Source organism: Oncorhynchus keta, chromosome 24 (genome assembly GCF_023373465.1).
Source record: "Oncorhynchus keta strain PuntledgeMale-10-30-2019 chromosome 24, Oket_V2, whole genome shotgun sequence".
Taxonomy (NCBI): Eukaryota; Metazoa; Chordata; class Actinopteri; order Salmoniformes; family Salmonidae; genus Oncorhynchus; species Oncorhynchus keta.
This window is the reverse complement of record NC_068444.1, coordinates 5291508-5310068: the sequence shown is the minus strand read 5'-3', so window position 1 is coordinate 5310068 and position 18561 is coordinate 5291508. Positions and strand designations below refer to the sequence as shown.

Sequence of the window (18561 nt, the reverse complement as noted above, 5' to 3'; positions counted from 1 at the left end):
CAGACTGACCAGCTACCACATGGACAGACTGACCAGCTACCACATGGACACAGTGACCAGCTACCACATGGACAGACTGACCAGCTACCACATGGACAGACTGACAGACTGACCAGCTACCACATGGACAGACTGACCAGCTACCACATGGACAGACTGACCAGCTACCACATGGACAGACTGACCAGCTACCACATGGACAGACTGACCAGCTACCACATGGACAGACTGACCAGCTACCACATGGACAGACTGACCAGCTACCACATGGACAGACTGACCAGCTACCACATGGACAGACTGACCAGCTACCACATGGACAGACTGACCAGCTACCACATGGACAGACTGACCAGCTACCACATGGACAGACTGACCAGCTACCACATGGACAGACTGACCAGCTACCACATGGACAGACTGACCAGCTACAGCTAAAATGATGTGTCAATGCATACTATCATTGGGTAGGCCTTTAAAAAAACACACTATTTGTAATGCATGCTGTTTAGCATACATTTTGAAGGGAGATTTTTTTTCCTCTATAGGTTAGTACAACAGTGAAAAGGTTACTTGAAAAATAACTTGAAAGGGTTATTAAAAAAATAAATAACAAATGTAAGTGTTTGATTTTGACTTGCCAATGTGTGTATGAACCCTGTAGGCCAATGTGTGTATGAACCCTGTAGGCCAATGTGTGTATGAACCCTGTAGGCCAATGTGTGTATGAACCCTGTAGGCCAATGTGTGTATGAACCCTGTAGGCCAATGTGTGTATGAACCCTGTAGGCCAATGTGTGTATGAACCCTGTAGGCCAATGTGTGTATGAACCCTGTAGGCCAATGTGTGTATGAACCCTGTAGGCCAATGTGTGTATGAACCCTGTAGGCCAATGTGTGTATGAACCCTGTAGGCCAATGTGTGTATGAACCCTGTAGGCCAATGTGTATGAACCCTGTAGGCCAATGTGTGTATGAACCCTGTAGGCCAATGTGTGTATGAACCCTGTAGGCCAATGTGTGTATGAACCCTGTAGGCCAATGTGTGTATGAACCCTGTAGGCCAATGTGTGTATGAACCCTGTAGGCCAATGTGTGTATGAACCCTGTAGGCCAATGTGTGTATGAACCCTGTAGGCCAATGTGTGTATGAACCCTGTAGGCCAATGTGTGTATGAACCCTGTAGGCCAATGTGTGTATGAACCCTGTAGGCCAATGTGTGTATGAACCCTGTAGGCCAATGTGTGTATGAACCCTGTAGGCCAATGTGTGTATGAACCCTGTAGGCCAATGTGTGTATGAACCCTGTAGGCCAATGTGTGTATGAACCCTGTAGGCCAATGTGTGTATGAACCCTGTAGGCCAATGTGTGTATGAACCCTGTAGGCCAATGTGTGTATGAACCCTGTAGGCCAATGTGTGTATGAACCCTGTAGGCCAATGTGTGTATGAACCCTGTAGGCCAATGTGTGTATGAACCCTGTAACTTGTCTTGCCAATGTGTGTATGAACCCTGTAGGCCAATGTGTGTATGAACCCTGTAGGCCAATGTGTGTATGAACCCTGTAGGCCAATGTGTGTATGAACCCTGTAGGCCAATGTGTGTATGAACCCTGTAGGCCAATGTGTGTATGAACCCTGTAGGCCAATGTGTGTATGAACCCTGTAGGCCAATGTGTGTATGAACCCTGTAGGCCAATGTGTGTATGAACCCTGTAGGCCAATGTGTGTATGAACCCTGTAGGCCAATGTGTGTATGAACCCTGTAGGCCAATGTGTGTATGAACCCTGTAGGCCAATGTGTGTATGAACCCTGTAGGCCAATGTGTGTATGAACCCTGTAGGCCAATGTGTGTATGAACCCTGTAGGCCAATGTGTGTATGAACCCTGTAGGCCAATGTGTGTATGAACCCTGTAGGCCAATGTGTGTATGAACCCTGTAGGCCAATGTGTGTATGAACCCTGTAGGCCAATGTGTGTATGAACCCTGTAGGCCAATGTGTGTATGAACCCTGTAGGCCAATGTGTGTATGAACCCTGTAGGCCAATGTGTGTATGAACCCTGTAGGCCAATGTGTGTATGAACCCTGTAGGCCAATGTGTGTATGAACCCTGTAGGCCAATGTGTGTATGAACCCTGTAGGCCAATGTGTGTATGAACCCTGTAGGCCAATGTGTGTATGAACCCTGTAGGCCAATGTGTGTATGAACCCTGTAGGCCAATGTGTGTATGAACCCTGTAGGCCAATGTGTGTATGAACCCTGTAGGCCAATGTGTGTATGAACCCTGTAGGCCAATGTGTGTATGAACCCTGTAGGCCAATGTGTGTATGAACCCTGTAGGCCAATGTGTGTATGAACCCTGTAGGCCAATGTGTGTATGAACCCTGTAGGCCAATGTGTGTATGAACCCTGTAGGCCAATGTGTGTATGAACCCTGTAGGCCAATGTGTGTATGAACCCTGTAGGCCAATGTGTGTATGAACCCTGTAGGCCAATGTGTGTATGAACCCTGTAGGCCAATGTGTGTATGAACCCTGTAGGCCAATGTGTGTATGAACCCTGTAGGCCAATGTGTGTATGAACCCTGTAGGCCAATGTGTGTATGAACCCTGTAGGCCAATGTGTGTATGAACCCTGTAGGCCAATGTGTGTATGAACCCTGTAGGCCAATGTGTGTATGAACCCTGTAACTTGTCGACAAATGAAAGATAAAATCACTTGCTATTGAAATGACGCACACAGCATTCACTTTCATGTCAGATCTTCTCCCCACCTCCCCCAGTTCTCCCCACTTCCCCCAGTTCTCCCCACCTCCCCCAGTTCTCCCCAGTTCTCCCCACCTCCCCCAGGTCTCCCCACCTCCCCCAGTTCTCCCCACCTCCCCAGTTCTCCCCACCTCCCCAGTTCTCCCCACCTCCCCAGTTCTCCCCACCTCCCCAGTTCTCCCCAGTTCTCCCCACCTCCCCCAGTTCTCCCCAGTTCTCCCCACCTCCCCCAGTTCTCCCCACCTCCCCAGTTCTCCCCACCTCCCCCAGTTCTCCCCAGTTCTCCCCACCTCCCCCAGTTCTCCCCAGTTCTCCCCACCTCCCCAGTTCTCCCCACCTCCCCAGTTCTCCCCACCTCCCCAGTTCTCCCCACCTCCCCCAGTTCTCCCCAGTTCTCCCCACCTCCCCCAGTTCTCCCCAGTTCTCCCCACCTCCCCCAGTTCTCCCCACCTCCCCCAGTTCTCCCCACCTCCCCCAGTTCTCCCCACCTCCCCCAGTTCTCCCCAGTTCTCCCCACCTCCCCAGTTCTCCCCAGTTCTCCCCACCTCCCCCAGTTCTCCCCACCTCCCCCAGTTCTCCCCACCTCCCCAGTTCTCCCCACCTCCCCAGTTCTCCCCAGTTCTCCCCACCTCCCCCAGTTCTCCCCACCTCCCCCAGTTCTCCCCAGTTCTCCCCACCTCCCCCAGTTCTCCCCACCTCCCCAGTTCTCCCCACCTCCCCCCGTTCTCCCCAGTTCTCCCAGTCTCCCCACCTCCCCCAGTTCTCCCCACCTCCCCCAGTTCTCCCCAGTTCTCCCCACCTCCCCCAGTTCTCCCCAGTTCTCCCCACCTCCCCCAGTTCTCCCCATCTCCCCCATTCGTGTGCACTGGCCCGTCCTGGTAAATAGACCTGAATGCCGAGCCCGGCCGTGCTCGGTACACGTAGGGCCGACACCTCTAAGATTTTATGTCGCCGTTAGCGATGCTAACGATAGCCTAACCGTTTTTGAGGTAGACGGAAAGGTAATTTAAAAAGGTAACTACAAAGTAGACTATTCCTACCTGGCAGAAACAGGATTATATGCATCATCTGTTAGCCAAACACAGCTGTCTGGCTGGTGTGCATGCCTTATATAATGGGTCAACTACACTAAAATATTGATTTCACAGGTGATTCTGAGAAACCTGAAGTCCTTCTTCCCTCTTTTTTATTATTTTTTATGCTTTTTGGTATCAAGTATTATTATATTTCTAATTCGCAGAAAAGAAAACATGGCACCTTGAAAACTGCAATAAATAGCCATCTTTTTTTGTACAGGCTTTGCTTTGCCAAATCAATGTTAAGAACATAAGGTCCATTATCAATTGTAAATAAAAAATAAAATAAAAAATAAAATATATAGAGAGAAAATCGGTGCAACAAAATCATGTTCTGATTCTGAAAGAGGTCGTAGCACCAGTGCCAGCAGTCGTGGGAACAGTCGTGTAAAACCCAGAGGGCTCGAGCTATTTATTTGAGTTGCTAACTCACCAACAGGGCTGTGACCGACAAAGGAACTGTGGATGATGGCTAACCAAATGACCACGGTCTCCGTAATAACCCTTCGGAATAGTATTCTTTTTTAAATATATATTTTAATAAATATATATATTTATGCATGTATTTCCCCTCTCCTCTGAAGCTGCACCTTGCTCGTCTCAGGGAGGAGCAACACATTGTTAAGAATACAGCTTATATTATTATTCATACTGCCACAGTATTAAATATATTCTTATTTAAAAAATGGTTTTTTACGGTTATTTTATTTTCATGACGTTCTTAATCCCATAACCTTTCGGTTACATGGTTATACAATCATTTTTGCCAGCCCTACTTGCCAACTCTCTCCGTCCCTTTGGGGATGAGGAGGGGTGAGAGGGAGGGAGGGAGGGAGGGATGAGGAGGGGTGGGAGGGTGGCTGTGGATTTAAGATAATCATCTGAAGCCCTACCTCTTCAAAGACTTCGGGAGATGGAATCATTACTTCACATCCTCATTCCATTGTATTGCTCTCTGTCTCACTCTCTCTATCTCGTCCTGTCTCCGTCCCTCATCTGGTTGTTATTGAGGAGTTTCAGTTGAAGCGGACAGTCTCTCACACACACACACACACACACGCAATGTGGACTGGCTCAGATGTAATTACTGCACCATTTAGAAGTATTGGCAGGACCTCACAAACACAATTACCTTTCTGCCAGTGTGGAATCAACCCAGTGTGACCGATGTGTGTGTGTGTGTGTGTGTGTGTGTGTGTGTGTGTGTGTGTGTGTGTGTGTGTGTGTGTGTGTGTGTGTGTGTGTGTGTGTGTGTGTGTGTGTGTGTGTGTGTGTGTGTGTGTGTGTGTGTGTGTGTGTGTGTGTGTGTGTGTGTGTGTGTGTGTGTGTGTGTGTGTGTGTGGTGCTGCACAAGCATAATGTATTCCTCCAGGGCCCTGAGCTTGCAGGAAGAAAACCCTGGAGCTCTTAGCCGAACAGGGAAACACCCCCGCAGAGGAGGGAGGGAGGGAGGGAGGGAGGGAGGGAGGGAGGGAGGGAGGGTGAGAGGGATGGAGGAAGGGAGGGAGGGTGAGAGGGAGGGAGGGATGGAGGGATGGAGGGAGGGAGGGAGGGAGGGAGGGAGGGAGGGAGGGAGGGTGAGAGGGATGGAGGAAGGGAGGGAGGGAGGGAGGGTGAGAGGGATGGAGGGAGTGAGAGAGGGAGGGATATAGAGCAGCACACTGACGTCTGTGGAACTCCTTGGTTCTGCTGTACTACACTTCCTGCATGTAGTTCCCCTGCCGCTTATAGGGAGACGCAGGGCTTCACCCCACGACAAGACAAGGAGTTATATTCTGCCGCACTGTCATGCCGCTATCGTACTACACACACACACACACGAGGCTTTCTCTCTCATTCACTCATCGATTGACATGGGAAAACAAAACCAACGGGGCTATTATTATATATCTATTACAAAAATGTATAGAATGGCGAGCATTGGGTAAACCAGGTCAATGGAGAACGATAAAACACAAGGTGGTATATCCATTTCCATCGGTGTCCAAACCGCGGACGGTGCCACATCCATATTACCGTGCAGCTGTTCGCACTTCATCAACATTGAAGTTGGGACGTTGTAGCTCACTGTTGCATTCAAGGTGATCCCGTGCGACAACAACAAATACACACCCAACGATTGTAGTTAGATTCAATCCGTTGATATGGTTCATACGAATGAATAGAGAGCAAAAGGCTCACACCAAGCCTGGGACATTGTAAATCATGCCCACACAGCTACATTACTATAGACTGCGGGCCAGTGGTCGACAGAGGACACCTAAAAACTGCATTGCTGTCAAAACAAAACGCCGGAGGTGATTGACTGACTGTATCCCGTTTTAAACAGTTGTAGCAACAAACAAAAATACTTCCGACAAAAAAACTGCCATTATATCCAAGCTAAACAAAGTTTAGTCAACTAATATCAACGAAGATAAATACTATTAACGATGCTTGTTAGCGTTACTTCCTTAGCAAGCCCAGTCATTAAAGCTACAGTCAAAATAGCCCATCGCTGCCCTCCCTTATCCCGCACCTCGCCCGCTTCTAGGTCTGAGGTCTTACCGGTCTCATGTGCTGCTGGTGCCGCTGTGACGAGATAACAAGTGCGGGGAGCCCGCTGGCCACATGTCCGCTGCTACGGGACAAGAGAAGGACTGATCTACACACATTCGCAGCCATCTCTGTAGTGAAATATCCGGAAGGCTCGGAGAGGCGAATCCTGCAAGCGGACCAGGCGAGACCGTGGCTGGCAGAGAGGGAGGGAGGCGGAGAGGGAGGCGGATAGGGAGGCGGGAGGCGGAGAGGGAGGCGGGAGGCGGAGAAGAGATGGAGAGGGAGGGAGGCGGCAGGCAGGCGGAGAAGAGGTGGAGAGGGAGGGAGGTAGGCGGAGAAGAGGTGGAGAGGGAGGGAGGTAGGCGGAGAAGAGGTGGAGAGGGAGGGAGGTAGGCGGAGAAGAGGTGGAGAGGGAGGGAGGTAGGCGGAGAAGAGGTGGAGAGGGAGGGAGGTAGGCGGAGAAGAGGTGGAGAGGGAGGGAGGCGGGAGGGAGGCAGGCAGGCGGAGAAGAGATGGAGAGGCCGGAGAGGGATGGAGGGAGGCGGAGAGGGAGGCGGAGATGGAGGGAGGCGGAGATGGAGGGAGTCGGAGAGGGAGGGAGGCGGAGAGGGAGGGAGGCGGAGAGGGAGGGAGGCGGGAGGGAGGGAGGCAGGTGGAGAAGAGATGGAGAGGGCGGAGAGCGATGGAGGGAGGCGGAGAGGGAGGCAGAGATGGAGGGAGGCGGAGATGGAGGGAGGCGGAGAGGGAGGGAGGTCGGAGAGGGAGGGAGGCGGAGATGGAGGGAGGCGGAGAGGGAGGGAGGCGGAGATGGAGGGAGGCGGAGGGGGAGGGAGGGCGGAGAGGGAGGGAGGCGGAGATGGAGGGAGGCGGAGAGGGAGGGAGGTCGGAGAGGGAGGGAGGCGGAGATGGAGGGAGGCGGAGAGGGAGGGAGGCGGAGAGGGAGGGAGGTCGGAGAGGGAGGGAGGCGGAGATGGAGGGAGGCGGAGAGGGAGGGAGGCGGAGATGGAGGGAGGCGGAGAGGGAGGGAGGCGGGGATGGAGGTGGAGAGGGAGGCGGAGAGGATGTGGAGGCGGAGAGGATGTGGAGAGGGAGGGAGGCAGAGAGGGAGGCGGAGATGAAGGGAGGCAGAGATGGAGGTGGAGAGGGAGGCGGAGAGGAGGTGGAGAGGGAGGGAGGCAGAGAGGGAGGGAGGCGGATATGGAGGGAGGCGGAGAGGAGGTGGAGAGGGAGGGAGGCAGAGAGGGAGGGAGGCGGAGATGGAGGGAGGCGGAGATGGAGGTGGAGAGGGAGGCGGAGAGGGAGGGAGGCGGAGATGGAGGTGGAGAGGGAGGGAGGCAGAGAGGGAGGGAGGCGGAGATGGAGGCGGAGATGGAGGTGGAGAGGGAGGGAGGCGGAGAGGAGGTGGAGGTGGAGAGGGAGGCAGGTGGAGAGGGGGGGAGGGAGGTGGAGACAGTGGGAGGCAGGTGGATGGGTTTACCGTTTACACACAACACAGCCCCAGAAATGCATTTCAGAAACAGAGGCGAGGTTGCACACACTCAGCACTGTACAGTAGCCTAGACAGCTAATAATACCTTTAACTATAACTCAGAATGAAAGCCATGATCGATTTATGAAATTCCGTTTCATTTCTGTTATTGCAATTCGCTACGACATAAGATGTAGAAAGAGCAGCGCGAAAAAGAAAAAAAAAGTGAGGAAAAGCCATGGCTCTAACCACAGACTTTAAATAATAATTTCAAAGAAATGCGTAAGAAGAAATCCGATTGGCAGATCAGTCACCTAAGGGCGGGTGTAAACACTTTTCATCGAATGAGAGAAAAGACTATTCCACGTGCTTCATATTTCCCGGTATAGAGAGCGGATGATTCGACCAAATCAGATAATGCGCTCCGGTCCATTCTAGTTTACAGACAAATAACTACCGAGGCAGAGAGCCGATAGAACATCTATGTGATCCAATTGAGTTGTCAAACCGCACTTTGAGGATTTTGCCCTTACCCTTAGATGTTCATCACCTTCACACAGCAAGCTGTGTTTAAATCACGTATTGCACTTTAGTAAGTAAGTAGGCTAGGCTACTGTTCTCCCATAATCATGACTCTCAGTTCCATTATTATTATTGTTTTTTAAGTCACAGGAAGAAGGTGTCTTCTGTACAAGGGAGTTTTGTGATTAAGAGCCCCAACACTCGGTCTAAACATCAACAGGCATCGCTTGGAGTACGGTCTTGGAAGCAGAAGGACCTTATCTATGATATCAGCAAGAAACCGTTTTTTAAAAACAAAACATTAAATTGATAACACCTTTATAAGGCTACTGTTCCCACATGTCAATATCTCCCTGTTATAACATGTGCTAATTAGCTACACTACATGACCAGAAGTATGTGGACACCTGCTCGTGCATTCGGGCAAGTAGCGTTCTCCTGGCTTCCGCCAAACCCAGATTCATCCGTCGGACTGCCAGATGGTGAAGCGTGATTCATCACTCCAGAGAACGCGTTTCCACTGCTCCAGAGTCCAATGGTGGCGAGGTATACACCACTCCAGACGACTCTTGGCATTGAGCATGGTGATCTTAGGCTTGTGTGCGGCTGCTTCGCCATGGAAACCCATTTCATGAAGCACACAATACCCCATTATGATATCACAATACCCCATAATGACATCACAATACCCCCATAATGACATCACAATACCCAAAAATGGCATCACAATACCCCATAATGATATCACAATACCCCATAATGACATCACAATACCCCCATAATGACCTCACAATACTTCATAATGACATCACAATACCCCCATAACGACATCACAATACCCCATAATGACCTCACAATACTTCATAATGACATCACAATACCCCCATAACGACATCACAATACCTCATAATGACATCACAATACCCCATAATGACATCACAATACCCCCATAATGACATCACAATACCTCATAATGACATCACAATGCCCCATAATGACATCACAATACCCCGTAATGACATCACAATACCCCGTAATGACATCACAATACCTTATAATGACATCACAATACCCCATAATGACATCACAATACCTCATAATGACATCACAATACCCAAAAATGACATCACAATACCCCATAATGACATCACAATACCCAATAATGACATCACAATACCCCATAATGACATCACAATACCCCATAATGACATCACAATACCCTATAATGACATCACAATACCCAGTAATGACATTACAATACCCCCATAATGACATCACAATACCTCATAATGACATCACAATACCCCATAATGGCATCACAATACCCCCATAATGACATCACAATACCTCATAATGACATCACAATGCCCCATAATGACATCACAATACCCCGTAATGACATCACAATACCCCGTAATGACATCACAATACCTTATAATGACATCACAATACCCCATAATGACATCACAATACCCCATAATGACATCACAATACCCTATAATGACATCACAATACCCAGTAATGACATTACAATACCCCCATAATGACATCACAATACCTCATAATGACATCACAATACCCAATAATGACATCACAATACCCAATATTGACATCACAATACCCAATAATGACAAAGCATTTTTTTGCGACCAGTTGCATCATAGCGCTTGATGGTTTTTTGCGACTTCCTTTCCTGTGGTGTTCCTCATGAGAACCAGTTGCATCATGGCGCTTGATGTTTTTTTGCGACTTCCTTTCCTGTGGCGTTCCTCATGAGAACCAGTTTCATCATAGCGCTTGGTGGTTTTTTGCAACTTCCTTTCCTGTGGCGTTCCTCATGAGAACCAGTTTCATCATAGCGCTTGGTGGTTTTTTGCGACTGCACTTGAAGAAACTTTTGACATTTCTTGAAATTTCCCGGCATTGACTGACCTTCATGTCTTAAAGTAATGATGGGCTGTCGTTTCTCTTTGCTTATTTGACCAATTCTTGCCGTAATATGGACTTGGTCTTTTACCAGATAGGGCCATCTTCTGTATACCACCCCTACCTTGTCACAACACAACTGATTAAGAATGAAAGAAATTCCACAAATTCACTTTTAATGTAAAGAGTGTGCAAAGCTGTCATCAAGGGGTGGCTACTTTGAAGAATCTCAAATATAAAAATATGTTTTGATTTGTTTAACACTTTTTGGGTTACTACATGATTCCATTTGTGTTATTTCATAGTTTTGATGTCTTCACTGTTATTCTACAATGTAGAAAATAGTAAAAATAAAGAAAAACCCTTGAATGAGAAGGTGTGTCCAAACTGTTGACTGATACTGTATAAAGAGGGACTTGGGCCCCAGGTGTAAGAACTGCCGCCACGTTAGTGCCTTTATTAAAACAAATTGGTGATGTAACTATGTTAGAGCTCCCCTGACAGTTCCCCCCTGTATCCCCAGAACAAGCCAAACAGAACGGCGAATTTAACACCCTGACAGTTCCCCCCTGTATCCCCAGAACATTTAACATTTAACATTTAAGTCATTTAGCAGACGCTCTTATCCAGAGTGACAAATTGGTGCATTCACCTTATGACATCCAGTGGAACAGTCACTTTACAATAGTGCATCTAAATCTTAGAAGGGGGGGGTGAGAAGGATTACTTATCCTATCCTAGGTATTCCTTAAAGAGGTGGGGTTTCAGGTGTCTCCGGAAGGTGGTGATTGACTCCGCTGTCCTGGCGTCGTGAGGGAGTTTGTTCCACCATTGGGGGGCCAGAGCAGCGAACAGTTTTGACTGGGCTGAGCGGGAACTGTACTTCCTCAGTGGTAGGGAGGCGAGCAGGCCAGAGGTGGATGAACGCAGTGCCCTTGTTTGGGTGTAGGGCCTGATCAGAGCCTGGAGGTACTGAGGTGCCGTTCCCCTCACAGCTCCGTAGGCAAGCACCATGGTCTTGTAGCGGATGCGAGCTTCAACTGGAGGAGAGCGGAGGAGCGGGGTGACGTGAGAGAACTTGGGAAGGTTGAACACCAGACGGGCTGCGGCGTTCTGGATGAGTTGTAGGGGTTTAATGGCACAGGCAGGGAGCCCAGCCAACAGCGAGTTGCAGTAATCCAGACGGGAGATGACAAGTGCCTGGATTAGGACCTGCGCCGCTTCCTGTGTGAGGCAGGGTCGTACTCTGCGGATGTTGTAGAGCATGAACCTACAGGAACGGGCCACCGCCTTGATGTTAGTTGAGAACGACAGGGTGTTGTCCAGGATCACGCCAAGGTTCTTAGCGCTCTGGGAGGAGGACACAATGGAGTTGTCAACCGTGATGGCGAGATCATGGAACGGGCAGTCCTTCCCCGGGAGGAAGAGCAGCTCCGTCTTGCCGAGGTTCAGCTTGAGGTGGTGATCCGTCATCCACACTGATATGTCTGCCAGACATGCAGAGATGCGATTCGCCACCTGGTCATCAGAAGGGGGAAAGGAGAAGATTAATTGTGTGTCGTCTGCATAGCAATGATAGGAGAGACCATGTGAGGTTATGACAGAGCCAAGTGACTTGGTGTATAGCGAGAATAGGAGAGGGCCTAGAACAGAGCCCTGGGGACACCAGTGGTGAGAGCGCGTGGTGAGGAGACAGATTCTCGCCACGCCACCTGGTAGGAGCGACCTGTCAGGTAGGACGCAACCAAGCGTGGGCCGCGCCGGAGATGCCCAACTCGGAGAGGGTGGAGAGGAGGATCTGATGGTTCACAGTATCGAAGGCAGCCGATAGGTCTAGAAGGATGAGAGCAGAGGAGAGAGAGTTAGCTTTAGCAGTGCGGAGCGCCTCCGTGATACAGAGAAGAGCAGTCTCAGTTGAATGACTAGTCTTGAAACCTGACTGATTTGGATCAAGAAGGTCATTCTGAGAGAGATAGCGGGAGAGCTGGCCAAGGACGGCACGTTCAAGAGTTTTGGAGAGAAAAGAAAGAAGGGATACTGGTCTGTAGTTGTTGACATCGGAGGGATCGAGTGTAGGTTTTTTCAGAAGGGGTGCAACTCTCGCTCTCTTGAAGACGGAAGGGACGTGGCCAGCGGTCAGGGATGAGTTGATGAGCGAGGTGAGGTAAGGGAGAAGGTCTCCGGAAATGGTCTGGAGAAGAGAGGAGGGGATAGGGTCAAGCGGGCAGGTTGTTGGGCGGCCGGCCGTCACAAGACGCAAGATTTCATCTGGAGAGGGAGGAGAGGAGGGTTGAGGAGGCAGAATCAGGAGATAGGTTGGAGAAGGTTTGAGCAGAGGGAAGAGATGATAGGATGGAAGAGGAGAGAGTAGCGGGGGAGAGAGAGCGAAGGTTGGGACGGCGCGATACCATCCGAGTAGGGGCAGTGTGGGAAGTGTTGGATGAGAGCGAGAGGGAAAAGGATACAAGGTAGTGGTCGGAGACTTGGAGGGGAGTTGCAATGAGGTTAGTGGAAGAACAGCATCTAGTAAAGATGAGGTCGAGCGTATTGCCTGCCTTGTGAGTAGGGGGAAGGTGAGAGGGTGAGGTCAAAAGAGGAGAGGAGTGGAAAGAAGGAGGCAGAGAGGAATGAGTCAAAGGTAGACGTGGGGAGGTTAAAGTCGCCCAGAACTGTGAGAGGTGAGCCGTCCTCAGGAAAGGAGCTTATCAAGGCATCAAGCTCATTGATGAACTCTCCGAGGGAACCTGGAGGGCGATAAATGATAAGGATGTTAAGTTTGAAAGGGCTGGTAACTGTGACAGCATGGAATTCAAAGGAGGCGATAGACAGATGGGTAACGGGAGAAAGAGAGAATGACCACTTGGGAGAGATGAGGATCCCGGTGCCACCACCCCGCTGACCAGAAGCTCTCGGTATGTGCGAGAACACGTGGGCGGACGAAGAGAGAGCAGTAGGAGTGGCAGTGTTATCTGTGGTGATCCATGTTTCCGTCAGTGCCAAGAAGTCGAGGGACTGGAGGGAGGCATAGGCTGAGATGAACTCTGCCTTGTTGGCCGCAGATCGGCAGTTCCAGAGGCTACCGGAGACCTGGAACTCCACGTGGGTCGTGCGCTCTGGGACCACCAGATTAGGGTGGCCGCGGCCACGCGGTGTGGAGCGTTTGTATGGTCTGTGCAGAGAGGAGAGAACAGGGATAGACAGACACATAGTTGACAGGCTACAGAAGAGGCTATGCTAATGCAAAGGAGATTGGAATGACAAGTGGACTACACGTCTCGAATGTTCAGAAAGTTAAGCTTACGTAGCAAGAATCTTATTGACTAAAATGATTAAAATGATACAGTACTGCTGAAGTAGGCTAGCTGGCAGTGGCTGCGTTGTTGACTTTGTAGGCTAGCTGGCAGTGGCTGCGTTGTTGACACTACACTAATCAAGTCGTTCCGTTGAGTGTAATAGTTTCTACAGTGCTGCTATTCGGGGGCTAGCTGGCTAGCTAGCAGTGTTGATTACGTTACGTTGCGTTAAAAGAACGACAATAGCTGGCTAGCTAACCTAGAAAATCGCTCTAGACTACACAATTATCTTTGATACAAAGACGGCTATGTAGCTAGCTATGTAGCTAGCTACGATCAAACAAATCAAACCGTTGTACTGTAATGAAATTAAATGAAAATGTGATACTACCTGTGGAGCGAAGCGGAATGGGACCGGGTTGTTGAGTTCTATTCAGAAGACGTTGGCTAGCTGTTGGCTAGCTAGCAGTGTCTCCTACATTAAGGACGACAAATAGCTGGCTAGCTAACCTCGGTAAATTAAGATAATCACTCTAAGACTACACACTCTAAGCTACACAATTATCTTGGATACGAAGACAGCAAAGACAGCTATGTAGCTAGGTAACACTACACTAATCAAGTCGTTCAGTTGAGTGTAATAGTTTCTACAGTGCTGCTAATCGGTGGACGTTTGCTAGCTGGTTAGCTGCTAGGCAGAGCAGTGAAGACTACGTTAGGACGACGAAATACGATAATTACGCAATTATCTTTGATACAAAGACGGCTATGTAGCTAGCTAAGAAGAAATTGCTAAGATTAGACAAATCAAACCGTTGTACTATAATGAAATGTAATGAAAAAGTTATACTACCTGCGGAGCGAAATGCGGATGCGACCACTCGCTCCAACCCGGAAGTGTCTTCAAAGAGAGAACAAGCCAAACAGAACGGTGAATTTAACACCCCTGACAGTTCCCCCCTGTATCCCTAGAACAAGCAAAACAGAACGGCGAATTTAACACCCCTGACAGTTCCCCCCTGTATCCCCAGAACAAGCAAAACAGAACGGCGAATTTAACACCCCTGACAGTTCCCCCCTGTATCCCTAGAACAAGCAAAACAGAACGGCGAATTTAACACCCCTGACAGTTCCCCCCTGTATCCCTAGAACAAGCAAAACAGAACGGCGAATTTAACACCCCTGACAGTTCCCCCCTGTATCCCTAGAACAAGCAAAACAGAACGGTGAATTTAACACCCCTGACAGTTCCCCCCTGTATTACCAGAACAGGCTAAACAGAACGGCGAATTTAACACCCCTGACAGTTCCCCCCCCCTGTATCCCTAGAACAAGCAAAACAGAACGGCGAATTTAACACCCCTGACAGTTCCCCCCTGTATCCCTAGAACAAGCAAAACAGAATGGCGAATTTAACACCCCTGACAGTTCCCCCCTGTATCCCCAGAACAAGCAAAACAGAACGGCGAATTTAACACCCCTGACAGTTCCTTATGAAATGCCCCGCTGTAAACAAGCAAAACAGAACGGTGAATTTAACACCCCTGACAGTTCCTTATGAAATGCCCCGCTGTAAACAAGCAAAACAGAAGGGTGAATTTAGCATTGGGGATCATGTCTATCCAGGTCTGTGTTCTGGTGTCAACACGTCTTCATAAATGCATGTTATAAATTAACAGCACAATGCAGACGCATTTCATTATCACCGGGAGTAGAAAGAGGCGCTCTGAACGTTTAGACAGAAAATGAAATAATGGCATTTGCAATCACACTGTTAGTACCAGAGACCTTTCACACTTTCCATTATGTTATTACAATCTGTATCCCAAAAGGGCACCCCATTCCCCATGTAGTGCACTATCCTTTATCTATTATTAGCCTCCCCCCCTCTCTCTCTCTGTCTCTCTCTCTCTCTCTCTCTCTCTCTCTCTCTGTCTCTCTCTCTCTCTCTCTCTCTCTCTCTCTCTCTCTCTCTCTCTCTCTCTCTCTCTCTCTCTCTCTCTCTCTCAAAGCGGTGCCAGACGGATCGTGATCAAATCTAATCCAATTGATCTATTACCCACACAAACACCGGAGCAGTTCCTCTTTCTCAAATGGACAAATATGTAACTTTGATTTATGAACATGGATTATTCGCTGTTGCTGGAATAAAAATACATTCAATGTTGTTTAATGACACTTATGACCAAAGTCTCCTTGGAATTTTAACCAATGAATTATAAATGTTTATTAACGATTCATAATGTGTCTATGAATGTTTAATTGACCGTCAATAAAGTAATGACAAGTCCTTTTTTTTTTTTTTTTTTTTTTAAGATAACCTTATTGTTAAGGTTATATTACTAATGTGCAAATCAATTTCCAAGCAAGCAGGGACCTTCCTCCCCCTGATTGGTGGGGAGACCTTGTGTTCCTTGCTGAAATGACACCCTGCTCCCTACACTCTTAGAATTAGTGGAACTCGCGGAACCCTGGAGTTGCTAGTCAATGGTTCATATCTGCACCGACGGTAAGTTGTCGGGGTTCCTTGTAGGAACCTTGAAACGGTTCAATGTATCAATGGGTTCCTGGAGGCGTGGCTTATTAGGGGCGGTGTTTTAAGATGCACAAAAATATATATATATATATACTGTAACCTGCTCTGGTAAATGTCATTCCTGTTCATTTGTTCTGTCATCACAGGTTAAGGTTGAACACTGACGGTTTTACAGGAGGTGTATGAGTTCCTCAAGGGCCTGTGCAATTTCCGAAGTTGGAATAGTTATCACTTTAACGCTATAAAGTATGTAAACAGAATTGTTAATATTATATTTGAATATATAATATGCATAAATATTCAAGGATATATTTTTTGCAGTGTACAAAGTAAACATGATGAACACCTCAGCAAGATGGCAACGACAGAGAGGGTCGCCTCGCTTCGAGTCCTTAGGAAACTATGCTGTATTTTGTTTTTTTATATATTATTTCTTACATTGTTACCCCAGAAAATCTTGAGTCTTATTACATACAGCTGGGAGGAACTATTGGATATAAGAGCGACGCCAACTTACCAACATTACGACCAGGAATACGACTTTCCCGAAGCGGAGCCTTTGTTCGGACCTCCACCCAGGACAGTGGATCTAATCCCAGTAGCCAACTGTACTCTAACTTCCGCGATGCATACAAGGTTCTCCCCCGCCCTCCTTTCGGCAAATCCGATCACGACTCCATCTTGCTTTCTACCGTCTTACAGGCAGAAACTCTAACAGGATGTACCCGTGACTAGAACCATTCAACGCTGGTCCAATCGGAATCCACGCTTCAAGATTGTTTTGATCACGTGGACTGGGAAATGTTCCGGGTAGCCTCAGAGAATAGCATCGGCGTATACGCTGACTCGGTGAGTGACTTTATAAGGAAGTGCATTGGAGATGTTGTACCCACTGTGACTGTTAAAACCTACCCTAATCAGAAACTGTGGATGGATGGCAGCATTCACGCAAAACTAAAAGCGTGAACCACCGCATTTAACCATGGAAAGGCGACTGGGAATATGGCCGAATATAAACAGTGTAGTTATTCCCTCCGCAAGGCAATCAAACAAGCGAAATGTTGGTATAGAGACAATCCAGAGGGTGGTGCAGTCTGCACAACGTATCACCGGGGGCAAACTACCTGCCCTCCAGGACACCTACACCACCCGATGTCACCGGGGACAAACTACCTGCCCTCCAGGACACCTACACCACCCGATGTCACCGGAAGGCCATAAAGATCATCAAGGACAACAACCACCCGAGCCACTGCCTGTTCACCCCGCTATCATCCAGAAGGCGAGGTCAGTACAGGTGCATCAAAGCTGGGACCGAGAGACTGAAAAACAGCTTCTACCTCAAGGCCATCAGACTGCTAAACAGCCATCACTAACTCAGAGAGGCTGCTGCCTACATTGAGACCCAACCACTGGCCACTTTAATAAATGGATCACTAGTCACTATAAACCAATGCCACTTTAATAATGTTTACATATCTTACGTTACTCATATCACATGTATATACTGTACTCTATACCATCTACTGCATCTTGCCTATGCCGCTCGGCCATCACTCATCCATATATTTATATATACATATTATTTTTCCCCATCCCTTTAGATGTTTGTGTATTAGGAAGTTGTTGGGGAATTGTTAGATTACTTGTTAGATATTACTGCACTGTCGAAACTAGAAGCACAAGCATTTCACCTCCCTCGCATTAACATCGACGAACCATGTGTATGTGACCAATACATTTGATTTGATTTGAGGAATGACATTTACACTAATGCTTGTCCAATACCTCCAATAAGCCACACCTCCAATCTCATAGGCTGCTACCTCTACAATATATTAATTTTAAAAAATTAACCCCTCCCATCACAAAAAGGTTTTGGTTTGAACCTTTTCAGAGGGGTTCCTCAAGGAACATTTTCAGAGGGTTTCCTCAATGAACCTTTTCCGAAGGGTTCCTCAAAGATCCTTTTCAGAGGGGTTCCTCAAGGAATCTTTTCAGAGGGGTTCCTCAAGGAACCTTTTCAGAAGGGTTCCTCAAAGACCCTTTTCAGAGGGGTTCCTCAAGGAACCTTTTTGAACGGGAAAGGTTCCGCCAGTGTGGCATCCCAAAAGGTTCTTCCAGGCACCTTTACTTCTAAGAGTGTATAGTGCACTACTTTTACCAGAGCCCTATGGGCCCAGGTCAGAAGTAATGCACTACATAGCGAATGGGGTGCCATTTGGGACCTAGAACTTGACACTGTAGGCAATGCCTGATGAAGGACATCCTTAATGGAATATAACATAATTTATTTTATAATGTAATGTCAACGCAGTGACATTCACAGTGCCACGCCTGTATAGGCTGGGCAAGGGTGAGAGGACAGAGGCTGCGTGATGGATTCTAGGGGGTGAGAGAGGACAGAGGCTGCGTGATGGATTCCAAGGGGT

The 18561-nt window shown here is 48.3% G+C and overlaps 1 protein-coding gene across 1 annotated transcript in view; it reads right to left on the bottom strand.

Moving 5' to 3' along the window:
- LOC127911261 (calcium uniporter protein, mitochondrial-like) overlaps window positions 1-6615 on the bottom strand; it is a 142187-nt gene extending 135572 nt beyond the window's left edge. The window contains exon 1 of the mRNA XM_052477426.1: window positions 6394-6615. Within this exon, the coding sequence (XP_052333386.1) occupies window positions 6394-6510 (117 nt within the window). The 5' untranslated portion in view covers window positions 6511-6615. The remainder of the gene's footprint in view (window positions 1-6393) is intronic.
- Between the last annotated feature and the right edge of the window lie 11946 nt (window positions 6616-18561).